The 22,583-nt window shown below is 31.9% G+C and overlaps 2 protein-coding genes across 5 annotated transcripts; both read left to right on the forward strand.

The window, feature by feature from the left end:
- The first annotated feature begins 270 nt into the window (after positions 1 to 270).
- On the forward strand, positions 271 to 4,574 carry LOC145569227 (auxin response factor 9-like). Of its 3 annotated transcripts, none has more exons than XM_081628591.1 (16): positions 271 to 519; positions 626 to 715; positions 836 to 951; positions 1,059 to 1,154; positions 1,237 to 1,293; positions 1,468 to 1,620; positions 1,760 to 1,844; positions 2,029 to 2,119; positions 2,205 to 2,369; positions 2,498 to 2,611; positions 2,711 to 2,783; positions 2,870 to 3,020; positions 3,140 to 3,195; positions 3,313 to 3,687; positions 3,775 to 3,962; positions 4,058 to 4,574. In XM_081628591.1, the coding sequence occupies exons 2-16, from the start codon at positions 658 to 660 to the stop codon at positions 4,194 to 4,196; spliced, it is 1,917 nt and encodes a 638-aa protein (XP_081484717.1). In that variant the 5' UTR covers positions 271 to 519; positions 626 to 657; the 3' UTR covers positions 4,197 to 4,574. The 3 variants fall into 3 exon arrangements, with proteins under 3 accessions (XP_081484717.1, XP_081484718.1, XP_081484716.1); XM_081628592.1 differs by having other exon boundaries at positions 839 to 951; XM_081628590.1 differs by having other exon boundaries at positions 272 to 715.
- A 10,898-nt stretch (positions 4,575 to 15,472) lies between these two features.
- On the forward strand, positions 15,473 to 18,265 carry LOC145569228 (transcription factor bHLH25-like). 2 transcript variants are annotated; one of them, XM_081628594.1, is made up of 3 exons: positions 15,473 to 15,581; positions 17,439 to 17,662; positions 17,930 to 18,265. In XM_081628594.1, exons 2-3 carry the CDS (start codon positions 17,447 to 17,449, stop codon positions 17,993 to 17,995), a joined length of 282 nt encoding a protein of 93 aa, XP_081484720.1. In that variant the 5' UTR covers positions 15,473 to 15,581; positions 17,439 to 17,446; the 3' UTR covers positions 17,996 to 18,265. The 2 variants fall into 2 exon arrangements, with proteins under 2 accessions (XP_081484720.1, XP_081484719.1); XM_081628593.1 differs by lacking the exon at positions 15,473 to 15,581 and having other exon boundaries at positions 17,381 to 17,662.
- Positions 18,266 to 22,583: the final 4,318 nt, after the last annotated feature.

The following is a 22,583-nucleotide window of genomic DNA, read 5'->3' on the forward strand; positions in this document are numbered from 1 at the left end:
TGGGGTTGCTCATAGCTTAGCTAAGTTAAGTAGTACTTTTAGTGAGTATCGTGTTTGGTTAGAAGAGTATCCCCTGAAATTCATGGGGCGATTTGTAATGATCTTAACTCTTTGATGACGTAATAAATGGCTAAGCTCAAAAAAAATAAAATAAGGAGGGAGAAAGAAGTGATGTCCGTGTGAGTCATGACACGGTGAAAGGCAACAACAAACGGGGTTAGACCGTTAGAGGATGCGTATAATAAGACGCGCGTAAAGCGGTTTTGGGATTCTGTAACGGCGTTCATTTCCCCCATCAAATCAAACTAACCCAAAAAAAAAAAAATAGAGAGAGAAAACTCCAACACCATCAACATTACAACAGCAGAAGAACAAAAACCTGGTTTTACTCGAATTTTTAAGCGGTTTTGTTTAGCTATAGAGCGGTTTCCCGGGGAGTAGAGAAGTGGGTTTTGTGTGATTTTAATCTTTTGGGGTGGTATTTTTATTAGCAGTTACAAACGTTTCGAAACTCCAAAGGTTGGAGCTTTAATTGCAGACAATAATATTGGTGATAAATTGAGTATTTATTGATTGATTCAGAAACTTAGTATTTTTTTTGTTACCCTTTTCAACTCATTTTAAGATTTTAAGATTTGAAGAAGAAGAAGATTATTTATGGCAAATAGTATGGCATTTGGGCAACCCAATTTATCTCCTGGTGTTCGAGATTCAGGTACATATTTTTTTAAAGAAAATTTTCCAAATTTATTAATTTAATTCCTGTGAATTTCTTCAATTAGTATAAATTGGGTTTATTTATTTTATAATTTTTGTGAAATCGTGAATAATTTAGCAGGTGGAGGTGATGTTCTGTATCCAGAGCTATGGAGGGCGTGTGCTGGTCCACTGGTGGAAATTCCGCGCGTTAATGAGAGAGTTTATTATTTTCCTCAAGGTCATATGGAACAAGTGAGTGTAATTTTCATATAATTTTGTTTTAATTTTGGGTTTTTAATTTTTTGAAGGATTTTATTTTTGGGTAAATTTTGATGAATATTTGCAAAAATTTTTTGTAGTTGGAAGCTTCAACAAATGAGGAATTAAATCAGAGAATTCACATGTTTAATCTAAATTCTAAGATCTTATGTCGTGTGTTGAACATTCATTTGCTGGTAATTGTTCTTTCAATTTTGCTATTTCTTTTTATTTTATTTTTATAATGTTTTAATTAATTATTTGGTTGTTTAATTGTAGGCTGAAAAAGATACAGATGAAGTGTATGCACAAATAACTTTACTGCCAGAAGTAGATGTAAGACTCTTTGAAAATGATTGTTAATTTGTTTGATTTTGACAAGGCCTTTGCATCTTTTGATTTTGATTTTATTACTTTTTGTGTTGAAATTTATTTTTGGGGTGTTTGCTTTATTTGATTTTCTCCTGAAATTGTGGTTTGTTTTGGAAATTTTGTTATTTTTGTGTGTAGCAAACTGAACCACTTACTCCTGATGAATATCCATCCGAGCCACGGAGGCCGGCGATTCGGTCCTTCTCTAAGGTCTTGACTGCCTCCGACACCAGCACCCATGGTGGATTCTCTGTTCTTCGCAAACACGCGAATGAATGCCTTCCTCCTTTGGTATATTCTTGTTTGTCTTAAATCTTTGCTCAATTTGTTAGTTTGTGGTTCTGCTGATTTTTGATGATTATTGCATTTATGGAATTAAGGCTTTGATTGATTGATTGATTGATTCTCGTGTTTTTTTTTTCTTTCTTAGGACATGACACAACAAATTCCATCTCAAGAGTTGGCAGCCGAAGATCTTCATGGCTATCCGTGGCGCTTTAAGCATATCTTCAGAGGTATGATCATTTTGTAGTTCAATGTGATGTTCAATTCATTAATCAAACAATGCTCAATTTTCATAGATTAGTGAATACACCAAATTGTTGAAAGTAAAGCTGCTTGCTACCTTGTTCTAATCACATGCATAAGGTTGCCTAGAAACCACCTAACGTTCTCACCAATCACTTCATACTCGTGTAGGCCAACCTCGAAGGCATTTGTTAACAACTGGATGGAGTCATTTTGTGACTTCAAAGAGATTAGTTGCTGGTGATTCTTTTGTTTTCCTCAGGTATATTGCTTGTTCCGAAATTACTAGTATTTTGTTTGCAAATTGTCTGTGGTTTTGTATTAATGTTCGTTATTTGGTTGTTAAGAGGAGAGAAGGGTGAATTACTAGTTGGGGTACGTCGTGTTGCCCGTCAACAGAGCAGCATGCCCTCCTCTGTGATCTCTAGTCAGAGCATGCACCTCGGAGTACTTGCCACTGCATCCCATGCTGTCACTACGAATACCTACTTTGTGGTTTATTATAAGCCAAGGTAAGCTTCACTACTAATTATGAACTGTAATTTAATTGTAATTCTGTTGCTGTTTTCCAATGTTAAGAGTTGAGAACTACAGTATTTTTGTGACACCAGTTGGTTTTTGTTCATCTTAAAACAAGCAGGATGAGTCAGTTCATCGTAGGATTGAACAAATACTTGCAGTCGGTTGCCAATGACTATAAAGTGGGCATGAGGTTTAAGATGAAATTTGAAGGGGACGACACTCCTGAGAGAAGGTATTGGAACGTCATGTGTCCTTTCAGTTAGATTTGTTTCCTAGATTAGAGTTGTCATTAAATAATCTAATCTATTCTTAAATTCGGTGATTTCAACAGGTTTACAGGTACAATTGTTGGTGTTGAGGAACTCTCACTCCAATGGAAGGATTCTAAATGGAGATCATTGAAGGTTCATAAGCCCTCCTTTTCTGTGTCCAATTATGAAGTTGCTGCACTTTGTAGTCAAATTTCTTATTATTTGACCTTCTTTTGTAGGTTCAATGGGATGAACCCACATCCATTCCTAGACCAGATAGGGTGTCTCCATGGGAGATTGAACCCTTTGGTTATCCTGCTGCTTCAGATGTTGCAGATCCTGTTGTCAAGAACAAAAAGCCCCGGCCGTCTGTTGAAATCCCTGGCCATGGTTAGAGAAGCCTTTTCTGCATTACTCCTAATTTTGTCTTTTGAGCTCAAAATTTTTAATGTGTTGCTTAGATTCTTCTTCACAACTTTCGTTCCTAATTTCCACCATCTTACTTGCAGCTTCCATGTCAGTTAATGATTCAACTCCTCGGAACCCCATTAATGACAACGCTCAGGTCAGTCTTGAGTCTTTGAATTTCATTAAACATATTTATTATCAAGAATCTCGACATTTGGATTTCTTTTAGATTACTGCTATATTTTCTTTATCTTACATGCAACTTTGATTTCAGGGAGAAATCGAGGATTGTAAAACTGCAACTGCATGGTCCGTTTTCTCTGGGTATGCAACCCCACAGTCTGCAAAACAAAGTGGTGACCTAACTGAAGTTGGGAAGAAAACTGAGACCACTGCAAGCTACAGGCTGTTTGGTATTGACCTAATGAAACCTTCCACACCGACAACTGTGGAGGAGAACTTTGTGCAAGAGCCAAATGTGAATGGAGTCTCCAAAGAGGAACAGGGGCGCAGCTTAGACTCAGCTGCTGAATCTGAACAAAAATCAGATCTTTCAAAGGTTTCTCAAGAAAAGAAGCAAACGCTACCATTGGCTTCATCCAAAGATATGCCAAGCAAGCAGGGTTCCTCTACCAGAAGTCGTACAAAGGTATATACAAGTGATGCATAAGATAGTACCCTATGATCCTAATTCTTTTTTAATTAATTAGTCTAATAAGAACATTTGTTGGAATAGGTGCAAATGCAAGGTGTTGCTGTTGGCCGGGCTGTTGATTTGACAACGCTGGAAAGCTATGATCAGCTTATTGACGAATTGGAAGAGCTTTTCGATATAAAAGGACAACTTCGGCCCAGAGTTAAATGGGAAATTGTATTCACAGATGATGAAGGCGATATGATGCTTGTTGGCGATGATCCTTGGCTGTGAGTTTTCTTTCTCTCTCGGTCTCATTAAACTGAAACAAAAACTGTCCATTTCCAAATTTGCTGATTCAGTTTTTATATTTGTTTTCGTGCAGTGAATTCTGTAGCATGGCCAAGAAACTTTACATCTGTTCAAGCCAAGAAGTGAAGAAAATGAGCGCGGGATGCAAGTTGCCCTCGTCGTCATTAGAAGGTGATGGCACTGTTGTAAGCATGGAATCTTCTGGGAATTGAAGGGCTCTTAATCAAAACTTTAGTACCTTGATTCTGGGTGATAATTTTTTTTTTTTTTTTTTTAGTCTTTTTAATTCATTTTGATGAAATGGAAACTGTTTCATAATTTGTTAGTGCTAATGTGGTGAGCTTAGAGAAAAGGATTCTTTTCCTTTTTGTTGGCAACTCACTTTTTAGGGAGTTATTTTATAAAAACTTGGTAGGCTAAGTAGTAGTCTTAAAAGCCAACTACTAAAGTTGGGTTTTTTTTCAAGTGTTAAAAATCAATTTCAAATCATCAGGATGATTAGTGGGAAGAGAGAGAGATAGAAATGTTAGGACTTTTAGACTGTTGTGAATATATAAAATGTTAAGCCATTTTTAGTGGTTCTTTCTTTCTCTTTTCTATGTTTGGTTTGTAAATAACTGTACTTGGCTTGTGGCAATTTAGTCATTTATTTTGCCTTTACCAGTTTTATGGTATTATTGGTATATACAATCAAAATAGAGTAATTTCTTGTTATATTTCTACCATATCTACCAACTAGTTTTAGTGGACTACATGGGATGATTCTTGCAACTTTGCAAGAATAAAAAATTCTGAAGTTGGTACATTTTCTTGCTTTAGCTGTAAAAGTGTGACTACATTATTACCTTCCTCGGCCGCCTATTAGGGTGAAGTTACTGAGAAGAGAAAATACGCAGGATGGAATGTATCTGTTTCTTCATGACCATTTGTAGTTTGGGGCAAATTCAAGGCTTCAAGGGGACTAATCAAATAGAAAGTCAGGGCAAACTCGAAAGGACAAACTTTGTGCCTTTCAAGTGATAGAGGGGGTAGCTGAAGAATTCATTTCCAATTTTTGTGCATTACAAAGGAGAGTGATAGTAGAGAATTTCCAATTTCTTTGAAGTTAAGTCTAGCCGCTTTTATGCAAAATATGGTGATTTCCTTTCTACCATCCTTTTCTCATAAGTATGCTATAGGTTATTTTCTACTTCAACTGCATAAGTTGGAGCTTGGAGATATAGGAGTTGTCTCCTATTGAGTTTGGAATGAACTCTAATTTGGGCTTATAAGCGGCTTAATTCCGTTTACATGTTTAATGTTAAAATATTCATCGGGGAAACCTCTTTCTTTTCCGAGGAAGATATACATTGTTTGGTTCTCTTACATAATCAAACTTGTTCAAGTGTAAATTTATCCATATTTCGATCCCTTATTACCTATCACTCCATAAACTAGCAGGATAAAAATTTATTAGAATTTGGATCTTCTATTTCTAGAAAGGAAGAAGTCAAATCCAATTAATCTATTGTGAGGACGTACTAAAGGAGACACTTCAGGGTATGGTTTATCCAATTCAGAAATCAGGATATGGTTTGTCAGAGATTCCTTCAAGCTAATGGCATACAATATCAAAACACACATACTAATGTATGCACTATGCTACTATGATAACAAGAATGCAAGTATTTGTGGTGTGTACAACTTATTGTTCAGTGTGAATGCAACATGTCTTATTCTAGGTGTAACCGTGTAAGTCGTGTAATCCTTCATTCTGTACGTTCTCCTTGATAGTAAATGAGTACTAGTTTGGTACCACCAGACCAATAAGTGTTGATATTTTAGGTTTTTTGAATAATGAAGCTTAAGATTGTGTTATGGAATTGTAAATGAATGTTAAGCGGGTTAAATTGTGATTGATAAGAAGTTAGACTAGAGGATAGAGATGATATGGTGGTCTTATTTCATCCAAGATAGAAGGAATAGGCAGATAGCAGAATGTAACTTACAAAGACAATTAGGTTTTTGATGGGCCCATGTTATCAGAAAGTTCAATAGTTGTTAGCTTGATGGTAATTCATGAGTATTGTTAAAGTTGGAATTTAAAAGGGCCTTGATTTGCAATATAATTAAAGGGTCGTGATCCATTGCAAATTTACAATATAAAAGCTATATTAAGCTCACAATTATTTATTACACCTTTTACAACGAGGAATCAAAGATGAATGTTTCTTTGAATTTTTGAAGTGTCTTGTATATTTTTTGCAAAGGACAGGTATTTACAACATCATTTGCAATACGGAGATGGATTTCGATCTATTTAACCATGGTGTCTTTCACCGTTGCTTCTAAGATACTAAACGGCAAATTTAATGGTTAATAAATAAAGGGCATTAAACTCCCTATTATTTCGTAATAGTTTGACTTATATTTCGTATATCAAAGTATTTTCATTGATCATCCGCTTGTACTTAAGTTAGGACCTATTTTGATTTAATGAATTGAACTGAACTGATTAAAGCTGAATTGAATTGATTGGAGTTGAATTGAACTAAATTGAATAGAGCTGAAATGAATTGTTTATGAGAGAAGGAAATTAGAAACTAAACTAAACTAAACTGAACGGACTGATTGGAGCTAAACTAAACTGAATTAAAATTAAGCTAAAGAGAACATACCCTTGGTCCTTTTGTTAGGAGCTAAGTGCTAACATAATTTTCTTCTTCCATTAGAAATTAAAAAAGGGCTTCCCAGCTCACGTAGAGGTTCTGACATATAACCATGCCTCAATGACCATGCTATATGGGTCATTGAATCAACAATCCCACTAAGGGATGCCTTGCACGGCTGCACCCCACTATAGAAGTCAAAATCATCACTAGCTATCTAAAACGTGTTCTAAAAAAACTATCATTTTTACAACGAAATAATGTTTACTCGGTCAACATAACGGAGTACAATGAAACAAACTTGTTTAGACTCCGTCTGTTGTAACAACTTTACGATATTAAAGCACGAGTATGCAAAGTGACGCACTTTGCATTATTAAACACTAAACGCATGAGCCGATTAGGAAGCCAAATTAAAAAATATCTTCTTTCACAAAATGTTCGGCGCTAATATTTGAGTAGCTTTTAATGGTCTGATCACTACTTAACAAAAAATGTAAGTGTTTGGTAAAATAGTGGTTAAGGTAGCTTTTAGTGGTAGAGGTAGCTTTTATGAAAAGTTAGAAATATTAGCTTTTGAAAGTAGAGGTAGCTGTTGAAAATTTAATCTATAGCTTTAAATATAAAAAATTAATTTTTATATGTAACAACTAGTCAACCGCTACTTTACCGAACACTCATACCTAAATTAACTATTTTCACAACTACAACTTGTTGACAGCTGATAGTTACTTACACAGCTAACAGCTACCTTCACAACTATATTTTACCGAACACGTCCAAAATCTCTGCACAATCCTATGAGATGTTGCTACCCATTTCCAGTAATTATGCAAGAAACCCCGCTTTTAATAACACTCGTCAGTCGTCAATGTTGTTATCATCAGATGCAACTTATATGATTTGCCAACTTCTATATTCAAAATAAATCTTACAATAAAAAAAATTGGCTTCTATAAAAGCATTTTGCCCTTCAGCTGAAAGCAATGTAAATCCAAGCTTAAGACGTCAAAGTCTTTTTTGCAATTAAATTACAATGGTTAAATTCACGGTTTTCCTCTTGATTCTCCTTGCTTCCATCTTAGGTACGGTGATTTGTTGTTCTTCTTCAATTTAAGATTTTGAGTTATTTCTTCTTCTTCTTTGTTAATGCAAAAATTTTAAATTAAATCTACCTAGCTTATTAAACTACTCCGTAGTAAATAGTCGTAGTGATTATAAAGAGACAATTTTTTTATTATTATTTTTTTCGATAAAAATGACATTTTTAGTCCAATTAATCAATATGTATATAAATTTATAATAGTATATGACGCATGTGACTATTATTTCTAGATGATTACGTGTTAATGCAATTTCACTTTCATCTTATTTGTCATTTTAATAGATTGGTGTTTATTTTTGTACGTAGGAATTACAAGAGGGGAAAGTTGCACATATTTTGCACAAGTACCTGGAGGGTGCCCTGACATTAAACAATGCACAGAAACATGCAGGCCTTGTTACCGTGGAGTAGGGCTTATACTACCAGAATGTGTGGCACCGGGCGGCGACGTACATTTCTGGGAGTGTAGGTGTTACTTCAGAAATGGGGCACCCTGCCCACCACCAGGCAGTGGCCCTACGTGCCCTAAGCCGCCTGGTGCATACAATGATCAAGCCCATTGAGCAGTCCTAAGCTAGATTCGACTTGCACCGCATTTTGATGACCCTAAAGAATCCTTTCTAGTCCATGGTTAATTGGTTCGTTATAGTCTTAATTAAAGGACAATAAAATTTGATAGGTTCAACCGTTCGTTCAAGTTTGAGCTTTGAAAGAGCTAAATCTTTTTATTTGATTTTTTAAGCCTACAATTAAATAATGTTGTAATTGATCATGAAAATCAAGTACACATAACGTTTTTGGTCATAAAAATACATTGAAAATAGTGGATGATCTATTCATACTTTTGAGAGGAGGTTAGACACATACACAGGCATGCTGTCACCACCTTATAGTACAAATTAGGGACTATGAATTGCAATCACTAAAACTGGAAATAATTACTCCGTATAATTTAATTTCGAATAACACACCCAAATTAGAGAATTCGATCATGACTCAATGACGCAGGGGCATTACTGCGTGAGACCGTGAGTGCGTGTATAATCAAACTTTGCATATGCATATTATTGCCTAGCTTGCATTGAATTGGCATGTATATACATTATTATGCTCAAAATAATTTTCACACATATGGCTAATAGTTCCATGATTCAAGAACTTTACATATGTACATACATTATTGCTCACAATTAATTGACATTTTTTTTTTTTTTTTTTTTTTTTTTGCAAAATCTTTAAATAAACTATTTATAGCTTATGAATTATGATATTTTCTTTAATTCTAGCTTGACAATTATATTCTATATATAGCCAAATGAAATATTTCTGAATATATTTTATATAGTTTATATTTTGTAATATTATAATAAAAAATATTTAACAACCTTGTATTACACAAGATTTTAACCTACCATATACATTATACTTGAAATTATCTTAACATATATATAATATTTCCACGATTCAAGAACTTTAGTACTTTACATATGCACATTATTGCTCATAATAAAACGGCATATATATAATACTTAAAATAATCTCAACGTATATAGCTAAGTTTACCATGATTTTAAGAACTTTACATAATTACTTATCCGCATTGCTCATAATTAATTGGCATATACGGAGTACTACATAGTACATACTTTGCTTAATATGATCTTAACATTTATAGCTAATCTAAACATATAGGTTTTTTGAATAATGTGCACATGCTCGAAAAATTGGCCGGAATATAGGTAGGGGTGGTAAAACCTACAGTTTTGTAAAATACGGGTGGTTATTTTTAATTTCAACAAAAATGGGTGGTTATTTCAACACATGATCATTTTAGGGTGGTAATTTACGAAAAATCCTAGAAAATAACTAGAATAATTTTATGATAGTCTATATCAAACTAAGGGCCTGTTCACATTTACTCAATTTCAGTTCAGTTCAGTTCAGCTTAGCTCCTAATTTCCCTCTCTCATAAAATATTCAGTTCAGTTCAGTCCAGCTCCAATCAGTTTCGTTTCGTTTAGTTCAATTCAGTAAATGTGAACAGACCCTAATTTTTTTTATCAGGTAGGAGTTTTTCATGGTTAAAAGTAAAGATGGGCAACGGGCCGTGCCGCGGTGGTGAGCGTGCCGTGCCGTGCCTAAATTTGGCACACCCCAGCCCACGGCACGGCCCACGTGCCTGGCGGGTCGTGCCGTGCCGGCCGCGGGCCAGACCGTGCCACTTTTTTTTTCTTTTTTTTAAATGTATATATATATATATATATATATATATATATATATATATATATATATATATATATATATATATATATATATATATATATATATATATATATATATATATATATATATATATATTAGTACAACTGTTATAAAAATAAGAGAAAGAGAAGAAAGTAGGAGAGAGAATAGATCGATATTCTTATTCAATAATATGTGGGAGTATACATATATTTATACATGAGATATAATTAGGGTTTTGGGGAATAATAGTATCTAGAATATTCCTGAATAATCCTAGGGATATAATGGGCATCCACTAATACATATATTATATAACAACAACTTAATTTTATATAAATAATATTAATTTATGTTTATGTTAATGTTAATATATTTTGTTTTGAACAACTTTATTTTAATTAAGGTTATATAAATTATTTATCTAATTATGTTTAAGTTTATAAAATAATTCTATTAATTTAGCAAAAAAAACAACAATACATATAATAAAAAGAAAATTATGAGTGTCGTGCCGGACCGTGCCCGGCCGTGCCACGTGCCGTGCCGGCGTGCCGACCCACGGGCCGGCCACCGTGCCTCGTGTCGATTCCCAGTTTTTGTTCACGGCACGGCCCACGGCCCACAGGTGGGCCGCCGGACCCGTGCCCATCTTTAGTTAAAAGTTGTAAAACTAACATTGTTATTTATATTACGATGTAAAATTAAAGATGAATGCAGGGAAAGCTCGAGGAGATGATACTTGCTCAACATATTATTCACAAATAACAGGAGGATGCCCGGACTTGGAGAAGTGTCTACATAAATGTTCAACATGTTTTACAGGAATTGGCAATATACAAGCCGACTGTGCTGCCCCTGGTGGTTTTATTCATATTTGGGAATGTAGGTGTTATTTCTTAAATGGAGCCCCGTGCCCGATCAGTCCACCAGGTTGTCCTCTACCACCTGGTGCAAGCTTAGTACCTCCTAGTCCTCTTGGATTCACCCAAGACACAACCGGGCTTCTAAATTGAATGATTAATACATATTTTCCTATCTTTATATTATTATGTTAAATATTTGTTAGAGTAATCCCTTCAAAAAAATAAATAAATTATTACAGTTTCTTTGGTATCTATTACGAGTAATAACTTTATTTTGTTTGTTTATTTTTTTCTTTGAGGGTACTTATTTGATATCGAATATCATGTTTAGGACCATTATCTTTATATGCAAAAAGATTAGGTTTAATATTGTATGCATGTATTGAGATCAATAAACGACGATGCCTTAGTCAAATTGCAAAATTGGCGTAGATACTTCCAATTGAGGTGGGAAAAAATATATCTAGTGATTTGGAGTGAGATTTTATCTAGTAGTGACAAAAACAGTGACTTTTAACCTTAGACAAAATACGGAGTATATTGATTGATTAGGTATCCCAACGGATCTAAAAAAATCTTATGCTATCTATTAAATGGAGTACCATCAGTCCATTACTGCCCTTAGTTGCAATCATAAATGAATTGTTTGTGTGCACCAAAAAAAAAAAGAATTCTTTGTATCAATTTCAACCGTTAATGTTTATACGAAGTTAAGAGATAGCTCAGCCGCAGTTATAGTGGTCCACTACTAATTTTGATATGGTACCAATATAATGCTACGGCCTAGGAGCAAGGTTGGGGTTTGCTCTAACGTTAGCCGCTGCTAACTCCTACAACCCATGCATTTCACACCATATATTTGGTAAAACCGAGACATACTTGCTCCATTCCTTATTGTTTGTCTCGTTTGAAAATTACTCATTTTCTTATTAGGTAACTAAATTTTCTCGCTTGTAACTTTGTTTGCTCTCTTAGCTTCCTCTCTCTTCTAATCAGCCCTAAATTTTGTGGGACGGGAGATAGTAAAAAATGACTTAGGAAATAAGAATGTCAATATGCATGGTTTCCTAATTCCTACTTTTCTTCTAGTCCAGCTAAAAGTCTGCAACAAATGCAAGCGAATCATTGTTTGATTTGGTTGTTCTCGCATAAAACATTATATAGGGAGTATTAGGGGCCATGATCAAAATCAATTACTAGTATATAGTACAACTGGTTTCACTAATTTTCTCTCATCAACTCTAGCCAGTCAAAAATGGAAAGAATGATTGATTATATTTATTTCAATGGGGCAAATAAAAAAGATAACAAAGGGTTCATAAACTGCTTTTTCTTTGTACATGGAAGACTGGATGGGAATACAGCTAGCATAGGCTCCTGATATGTCACATTTACTACAATTCCACACGTTGCTAAAATTGTCCCATTTCCCAATGTAAGTTGTATCAGGAGCCTATGCTTATCAAAATGACAAGTCCAAATGAGAGGCAACTCTATGCTTATTAAAATGCATACAATTTTGTACAAATTAATGTTATTGTGTGTTGTGTTCCTCATATTTAACAACGTTTAATGCTTGTTAGATTGTTGCACACATGAATCTTATTCAGGCATCATACAGACAATATGCGCTGTCCTTTTCAGGGACACAGACAACAAACTTTTTTTTTTCCACCTCCGATTTCTTATCATCACTACTTTCTCTCACTTATAGTCGGTGTTAAATTGTTAATTATTAAATAGTAATCATTTTTGTATATAAACAATCAATGAGACAAATAACATGGTTTGCTTTTTGCTGGATCGTGCATCACATATTGCCTAAGTAGTGGGACATAGTGGGTATTTGCATATATATGAAAAACTAGGTTAGGTCTCATGCCATGTACTGTATATATTTTAATTTACATTGTTAAATTAACAATATATTTATCTAAAAAATTTCTAAAACTATTGTGAATAAACTTTTACCAAAATATAGTTATTTTCTTCTTATTTATGCCTTTAAAAAAATTTAAACATTGAATATCACGTGAAAAAGTTGTTTAATACTTTAGTCAAATGAGTATTTTAAAAATTATGTCGAATGACAGATTTTTAAAACGGTCGGTAATTAGCGACCGATTATCTTAAGGGTCTGTAATTAGTGACCATTTTTAAAATCATTCGCTAATATTTCATTTTACCGACCGATTTGACGCCCGTCAGTAATATTAATCGCCAAAAACGCGTTTTCTTGTAATGGTCTTTGATCGTATGGGTAATTTTAAATTTTCAATTAAAGACAAAATTGATGTATCATTTTTATTTCTCACTATTAATCAAAGAAGTATTTGTAAATTATATATATATAGGCTTTTTTTTTTTCTTCCCTAATTCAGTATTTATTCTTGTCAAGTATATGAAGATTATATTCTTAAAAAAAGATTCTCAAATATTGCATTTTTTAAAGTAATTATATATGTTGCCAAAACACATACCTATAGTAGTTGCATATCTATCTATAGAATGTAAAAGATTTTTACTTATTTTATACAGTTAACTATGACAATTATTATTATATATAATAATTTCCTAAAATATAAAAGTTGACATATGTCATTGCTGTTGTGTCTTTTAGTATATAGTTATTGATATGTCATTGCTGCCTTACTGGTAAGTCTTTTAGTATATAGTTATTGATGACTAGCTCTCTAATTTGGCCCGTGCAGCGTATAAGCTCTTTGTAATAAAATAACTATTGTTTGGCCCGGGAGATGCACCGAGTGTTTTTCTTTAATTTTAAAGAGCTTGAAAGACGTAGTTTGTTGTTTTTTATTTGTCATTAAATCATATTACCATGACAACAATAAATTATTTTGGATCATTTTCCCTTTTATGATACATTCTATTAAGCATGTATATATTTTATAGTTTTGTAGATTTATAAAACATGAATTATTTGTAGTTAAGATGGTAATAAGTGTTATCTTTATTAAAGGAGGTCTAGTGTTCAAAACTCTTTGCATGTATTTTTGGTTAATTATGACGTGAAACAGAGATTGTGAATGATGATGTGGCCGCTGATGTAGTGTGATTCTAGTGCGAGAATAGGTACACGTGGCACATTGATATTTTTAGAAACATTTTTTAATATATAGATATAGATATAGATTTTTTTTTTCCGGTCATGTGCTAATTTTATTCAAGAAATAAAGAGTTTGAAAGGGAAAGAAAGGGTTGAGAATTGATCATATTGCATGTAATGATTTAGTTTTAAGACTAATTACTTTTATTACTCGTATAAATTATAGACATTTATAAATAAATCAGATAAGGGGTGTGACATGTGGAACTATTGGTTTGAGGTACTCTATAGTATATACTAGGTTAGATATCAATGATCTCTCCCAATATTTAAGAATTTGTCAATTAATAATTAAAAATCGTCAAAAAGGGAACAATGTCAATAAGAAATGCATGGAGGAACTCTTACAAATAAGTTCTAAAATAATATATATTTTTTTTCTTTTTTCCTTTACTTCTATCAAACAAGCTAATTTAATTGGCCAAACTAATTTCATAATTTAGCTTTGACCCAATGGTCAAGCTGGATATTCCCTAAATATGTAGTATCATACTATCATCTATTGGAGAACAAATCAAACATTATTAAAATATATGTCAGTCAAAAATATATTTGATACTCTTTGACCTATGATTTAAGTGCAACACCTTTTTTTTTTTTTTAGGTTTTTGATTAATTATTGCACAACTCATTTACTTTATAAGGGCCTACAAAAAGCTATCTATCCCATTAACAATTACAAATATATTTCGATCAACTATATTTTATACTTATGAATTATCAGAAAAATATTACTCGTATTCTCCCTATATTTTCTTAAACCATGTGACAAGCATAGACGCATAGTGTTACGGATAATCATATATGAAGGCAGTAATAAAAGTATAAAGGATTGAGAAAAAAAAAAAAAAAAACTTCAACTGGGAAAAACAAAAAGGAAAGATTAGAATACATTCTCTTTTAAATGTATTTATTATTATTATTAAATGTTTATTTATAGGACTACATATTTAACTTAGAGGGTGTTTGCTTAGAGGGATAAAGTGAGGGGGATAAGATAAAAGAGGAGGGATTTAACATGTCCTTTGTTTGTTTAAACTTTAAAGGGATAGAGATTATGAGGGGGGTTAGGAGAAGGATAAAAAAGGGAGTTATTCCTCCAAATTAATAACTAAGGGGGGGTGGTATAAGGGATGTGGATTATATTTAATGGATAAAAGACATTTCTAGCCTTAATGAAATAAAAAGAAGAAGAGAGTGAAGAAAGGATAATAGGGGTAATTTTGTATTTTTATTTGTTATTCCAATCTAATCCTAACTCATACCAAATAATGAAATACACTATTTTTATCCTTATCCCATCTATTAATCTACCTTCTTATCCCACTCAATCCTATCCCTCCTACCAAACGCCCCGTTATTGTTACTATTATTATTAATTATTAAGGAAAAGCAGTATATCCTTATTATGGTAAGAGTGGTACACTGGCTAGCTTTGAAATTGAAGGGTGAAAATGAAAATAAATATAGGACCACAGATGACAACATTATCTATTTCTATTACTTCATAAGTTGATATTACATTTACAAGGTTTGCTACATTATTCAACAAGAGGCCAAGAGGGTTTGTGGGGTTTGTATTGCACCTTGAAAGACTCTAGAGAATTCATCAGATAATCTCTGTTGATTTTAGTTTCATCTTTTATTATGTTTCTACTTCATTCATCCATCTAAGCTAAGGCTATTATGCTCATAATCATCCTATCTTTTCATATAGAGTATTTGATTAGTTTGCTTTAGTGGTTGTAACTTATACTTCGTATCATTCATCTAATTCATGTCATAATTATTTTTTTTTGTTTTTTTGAGGAAAAATTATGTCATAATCACATCATTTACATGTATGAACGGCATATATTAGTATATATTTGCCCATTTTCATGACTTACTACATAAAAAATATTGGGGGTTTCAGTAGTTTAATTTTTTCTCTATTTTTTTTTTTTTTTTTTTTTTTTTTTTTTTTTGAAGAACTATTAAGTTTGGTGTAAATTTTCTTTTAATTTTCTCTCTTAAAGTTATGATAGATTGCATGTCTTTTATATATATGACTATCTATGGCCATTATGTTTGTTCAATTTACCTGATCTGATTTTATATGAAATTTGTTTGTATAATCTAAACTATTTCAGTTTGATGTGATTTAATCTTATCCGATTAGGATTTTTTTTTTTTTTTTTTTGGTGTTTTAATTTTGTTTTTTTTAAAAAAAAAAAAAAAAAAAATTGGTTATGATATTATACTATCAATAATTATTATTGCATTTGATTTTCTTAGACGGAGTTTCTAATAAATTTACCACCATTTGAAAATAAGTGTTGAAATTTGAATTCTAAGATCAAAATTTTAAGTTTGAATATTAGAACTGTTTTTTGATCAATTTTAATTAGGTTGGGTAGTTTTGGATAGGTTTCGACTTACGCTTGACCATCTTGACCCAAAATATTTGGTTTCACACATAATATTTAATTTTTTGAGCTTTGTGTTCATGACCAATTATCGGGATAGTATTGAACTATTGATGCCGACTCGAAATTTTCCATGTATAGCTTTTATTGTAATATTTCAAAAGCACAAGAAATATATATATATATATATATATATATATATATATTGTCCATTAGTTTAGATCCCATGGAAAGAATTTCAAATATTGTCCATATTTCAACTATTATTACACCAATATAACTATAAGCATGTTATGTTCAGCTTAATTTTAATTCAATTTAGTTCATTTCCTAATTTTTCTATTCAATTCAGTTCAGTTCAGTTGTTTTCAATAAATCGGAACAACCCCTAAATATAGTCAATAGTTTAGTAAGGAAGCTAGTGTTCTATACTTCTATTTACTATACCTGATTTTTACTTATTTGAATTTATCTTAACTTATTTGAATTTATTAAAACTTGTTCTAGTTGTAAATTGAACTTGGGTAACCCTTATCAAAACTTTTTAATCATGGACTGAACTTCTTATCTTAATCTAACTAGATTATATGAACTTATATGTACTTATTAGACCTGTAACAAGTGAAAATAAGAGGAACGGAACACGCCCTAATTATTGAGTGGGAGATGTTGATTTGATTTGATCTAAATGACTTATCCTAGTCTTATTTGATGATACTATTTGAAATAAGTTCAATTAATAAACATAGCCTAAGATTCTCCATCCAACTAATTGATATTTCTTGTCGTTGTTACATGTTGGGAAATCAGAATTGATGAAAGTGAAGATTTTGAAGTAAACATTTATTTTGTTTGTAAATGAAACCTTCATTTTTTTTGGGACAAAAAAAAAAAAAAAAAAAAAAAAAAAAAAAAGAACCTTTATTAAGGTGCTAGAGCAAGTTTCAACAATATGTCAATAAATAAAGGACGACCATATTTTGTTTCAAAAAAAAAAAAAAAAAAAAAGGACGACCATATTTTATATTTTTTATTTTTCCTATTTTTCAAATGTGAGTACAGATAAAATGAATGACAACAACAAGCCAATCCCAGAAATCAATCCACCAGAGATCAATGCTCAATTTGGTGATAATAATGTCCTAATCAGAATTACTTGTGTCATTCAAAAGGGAGTTTTCAGTAAAATAACCATGAAGATTGAAGATTGTCATCTCTTTATTACAAACATGAATGTTGTGCCTATCAATGGTAATATATCCCATATAACAATTGTCGCTGAGGTATGTATTTTCATCTTTCTTTATATTATACTCTCTATCTTTTAAAGTTATTTATATTTAGCATTTTAGTTGGTGATCCTTCTCAGTTTCAAATTATTTGCAACAATTTGACATAAATTATTGCAAATAATTTGAAATAAAGGTAGTCTTTTTATAAAAAAAGATTTACATATATTGTATGATGACTTTAGAATCTTTAATTGTTTTAAAACTAGTTCATATATATAAAGTTATAATCTTATGCAATCATATTTTGGCTACTTGTAGATGGAATCGGATTTCAGTATGAGTCAGGAAGATTTGGTGACTGATCTTCATTCGATTTTCCTGTAGTCAACAAGATTATTATTTACATATATGCATGCATTTATCCGTAATTATGTACTTAATTAGTTAGCAATTTGGTCAATTTTCTTTCATTATTCTATCTCTCAAAAATCAAAATCCTCGCTATTTCTTTGTAACTCTAGAGACTATCAGTTTATCGTTGGTCTTCTAGGCTATTGATCGTAACTCTTAAGTATCTTTTCACTGTTATTAGTTGCTTATTAAGAGGCTAATGCTCAGACTAAAATTTCTGTCTTTTAATCAAGTTTGTGAGAGTTAAGGGAGTATCTATGGTTTTTTATTCAACATCTACATTGTTTAATGGTAGTGATGTGATGGGAGTTTAGGTGATATTACGTGCAATAGATATTGGTTTTCGTCAAGGAAATTGCTAGAATGAGAAATGAGAAAGCTAATAATATCCTAACATATGTCATTGTCAAAATATGAGAAAGTTAGAATAAAAAGAGAAAGGAATTTGAATTTTAAACCAAGATGATGTGAAGGGATTAGTGATTTTCTTATTTTTCTCATATCTCATTCTAGCAAATTTATTGAGATAGGAATAATATATTGTGATATGATATTATGATAATAAAGTAAAGCTTATAATCTCAAACTACACTAGAAGTATAGAATGTGCTTTTTTAAATATATATATGATTGTATGAAATCATAACATGAAAAATTGCACGTTTAAAACATTAAATCTTATCTACATTGATCATAATTTTTTTTATTACATTTTGTTTGAATTGAAAGAAATGGAGTGAAAGGAAGGAAAGGGAAAATAATGGGAAATGTAATGATAGAGTATCTTTTAATTGGATAACAAATGAGGGAGGAAGGAAGTTGAAAGGGAGAAAAATAGAGAGATTAATTTGTAAGATATTGATCTCTCTAGCTAACCATGGAGAAATTTGAAGGAAAATAAACTCATATGTTTTCCGTCCCCTTCCTCCCCTTCTTTTTCTCCCCAGCCAATAATCCATTGGATTTTTTAAGAATATTGGATTTTTTTGTCTCTTTGTATTACAAAAGCTTTTGTGTATGTCAATTTGAGATAACTTTTAACTTTTTTGGGTAATTTTAAACTAGATACGATTTTAGTGTAAACGAACAACATAATAATTGTTGTACTTAATTTTATTTTTTAATAAACGAAGCCCTAATATCTTATAATATTAACAATTAAATTTAAAGTGCATTTTAAGAATTTTTTTTAATATATAAGTATAGATTTGACAAGAATAACATTGTTTGAAGAAGCAAGAAGACAAATTACGTTTTAAGGGTCTGTTCTCTTCAGCTTATTTTCAGTTTAGTTTAGTTCTTAATTTCCTTATCTCATAAAATATTCAGTTTAAGTTTAGTTTAGTTTAGTTCAGTCAATCAGAACAGGCCATAAGGGCATGTTTGCATTGACTGAAGAACTGAACTAAACTGAACTGAATAGAGCTGAAATGAATATTTTATGAGAGAAGGAAATTAGGAGCTGAACTAAACTGAATTGAACTGATTGGAGCTGAACTGAACTGGATTGAAATTAAACAAGAAGTGAACATGGCCTAAGTCTCTAACATATAGCTCCTAGAAATATCATAGCATGATTTAACGCTGGTATTTATATAATCATTCTACTATTATTTTACCTATTAAATTATTTATATACTTAAATTTAGGGATGATAGATGGGCATAAAATGCAAGTCCCGCACCGTACCCGCCTCAATTGAAGCAAGTATGGGTCCAACTTTGACAGAAAAGTAGGCGGGTATGGGTACAAAAGTCATACCCACTGTGGGTAGCGAATAAGCAGTAGATTTAATATAGTGGAAATACTTTGTAAAATTTTCTACTATAAGAAAAATAATGAAAATAAATTCTATGTGGGATCAATAAAGTTTTATATATGATCAATTAATACTATTCTAGTATACACAAACTTTGATATTTTTTTTTTATATATATTATGCTTAATACCTATAGGAAATAGAAGGTATTACAAATTTTGTGAATAGTTGCTTTATTTAGGATAGCTTTAGGTTACTTTCTCTCCCTTTCCTTTGACTTTCAATAATTAATTTTTTTTTTTTAATTTTGATGGAGTTGATCGATTTTGACATTTTTTTTTCTTAAATTGATTTTGTTTGTTTTCGATTGTGCGTTTTTGTGGTTTTTGTTCATTGAAATTTGCTGAAAAAAATGAAAAGATGTATAATAATGTTTAATTTTGGAATGCTAATTCCTATTCAGAAAAAAAAAATAAAAAAAAATAAAACAAAAAAAATAAAATTGGAATGCTAATTCAAGTTGCATTGCTTTAATTTTGAACTGTGTTAATCCCGTGCAACGCATGATTTAAATAGTTGAACTTACTTGTATGTGTGTAATATAAATATTTTAAGCAAAACTTAATAAATCGCGATCGATCCCTTTAGTTAGATTAATTAAGCTAAAAAAATATTCTAATTAACTTCATAGTTATAATAAAATTTAAAAAATGTTAACATTCGTTTTAGATTCATTATAGAAATTTTGAAGAATTAATAAAGAGGGAAAAATAATCCAAACTCTACTATCACTAATAAATAATAAATTGTTTAATTAGCCATTTTGGTCAGAAAAGCTTTTAGAAAAATGTATAATTAATAATATTAGCTTTATTTTGAAAAGGAAAAAAAGAAAAAAGAAAAAAAAAAGAGAGAGAATGATGTCACAAATAGTTTAGGAGGGAAATTTTTTTATATGAAGGTGACACATGTACATTGGTGATGTTAGCGGTAATTACTTTAATATTAGTTATAGATAGATTTATGTGTAAAATTTTGTAGTAATGCTAGATATTTGTTTAAACTATTTTAGGTTGATAATATTAATAAAAAGTGTGCATGGTCATATTTTCTTTTTATTCGTATACAAATGTTGTTGCTATATGCCTATATGCACTATTAAGTTATAAAATTTATAATTTTTTGGCCAATAATATTATATAAGATCAATTAATACTATTATAGCATATAAAAACTATATTATGCATAATGCTTATGGAAAATAGAAGGTCTTAACAATTTAGTGAATAATTGCTTTATTTAGGATAGAAAAAAGAGCGAGAAAATTTTTAATATCAAGGTGACACGTGGAGCTTCGGCTTGAGTGCCCTCTGTCTTAGTATATATATAGATAGATTTTTATAATCCAATTGTTAATTTGATAATGTTGGGCTTCTTCAAGCTCCCAATTAGTCTTTCAAAAAAAAAAAAAAAGTTCCCAATTAATGATGAAAGATGAGCATACTTTGACCAAGTTTTTCGAAATAGAAACATTATCAACTGATAGTTGATAACTTGATATCCACAAAAATAAAGAATTCATCAACATTTTGTAGGTGTTGTTAGAGCCCGACGTTTGGGCTAGGTCTTCCTTGTCCTAAACGAACTTCAGTTTTTAGAATGTGATCATTGCCTAATTCATGCAAGTATATTTAGGGGCCGTTTTATTGGCACGGGGTAAACGGAATGGAATGAACAAAGAAAAAGAAATGGAATGGAATAAAAAAAATCCCTACATTTACTATGTTGTTTGTTTTACAAAAAAAAAAAAGGAATCAAGCCACTTCTCCGGCCACCCCAACACCACCTATTTTCTTCACTTCCCTCCTTCTCCGGTCACCACTTAGCCACCCCAACACCCAACCACCATTCGCCGCCCCTCAACGCACCTCCCCCATCCCTTGTCGCCCCTGCCCTCATCACCTCCCCCATCCCTCTAGAAAAACTCCGCCAAAGAACTGAATAGGGTAAAATTTTTCCAAAAATCTTTGAATACAAATTAATTCTACAATTTTTTTTTAATCATTGGTTGCTAGTACCTCAACTCAATTTCATGTAATTTTGATGACATCAATTGTTTAATTGCAGTTGTTTTCTTGAATCGATTATCACTCCCCACTTTTTAGTTCGATTGTTGCAATTTTTTTCACTTTTGGTAAAAATCTGGTCGAGTTTATCAAATTATTGTCTGTTAGTGATGAATTTCCTTCAAGAAGTGGAAAAATGGAAGAATTCATGACTTCAACATCAACTATAATGGTGATTTTGATAACGTCCGCGATTATATTTCAGTGTACATTGGCCACTATAAATCACACAGTTGGTGATTCTTCCGGCGGCGAGGGGGGGAGGGCAGCGAGGTGGTGGTGCGATGGCTGGGTTTTTTTTGGTGGTGTGGGTACGTACGAGGGTGGTGAATGCTAAGTAATGGGAATGGAAATACCTTAGAGGGGTGGGGAATCAAGTGGGGAGGATTTGGGAGAATGGAGAGGGTAAAGGGAATGGGAAAAAAGACCTAACAAACAATAACAAAGGGAATGAGGGCAATTGATTCCCATTCCCTTTGATGAATACTCCAAACCAAACGACCCCTTATAGTACAAGCCTTTCAATCTTCCAAGGATAAGCACTACTAGAAATAGGCCTATTTCCGACGGACACCTAATTCCGTCGGAAACATAGGAAATTCCGACGGATTTTTATTCAATCGGAAATTTACGACGGATTTTAAAGATTCGTCGGAAATCCGTCTGAAATTTCTGA

Source organism: Chenopodium album, chromosome 11, assembly GCF_948465745.1.
Source record: "Chenopodium album chromosome 11, dcCheAlbu1.1, whole genome shotgun sequence".
Lineage (NCBI taxonomy): Eukaryota > Viridiplantae > Streptophyta > Magnoliopsida > Caryophyllales > Amaranthaceae > Chenopodium > Chenopodium album.

Coding starts and splice junctions, on each gene's coding strand:
- LOC145569227 (XM_081628591.1), top strand. CDS start 658: ATGGCAAATAGTATGGCATTTGGGCAACCCAATTTATCTCCTGGTGTT. Junction 2,370..2,497: donor GTGGTTTATTATAAGCCAAG/GTAAGCTTCACT, acceptor TAAAACAAGCAG/GATGAGTCAGTTCATCGTAG. Junction 3,021..3,139: donor TGTTGAAATCCCTGGCCATG/GTTAGAGAAGCC, acceptor TCTTACTTGCAG/CTTCCATGTCAGTTAATGAT.
- LOC145569228 (XM_081628594.1), top strand. CDS start 17,447: ATGAATGACAACAACAAGCCAATCCCAGAAATCAATCCACCAGAGATC. Junction 17,663..17,929: donor ATATAACAATTGTCGCTGAG/GTATGTATTTTC, acceptor GGCTACTTGTAG/ATGGAATCGGATTTCAGTAT.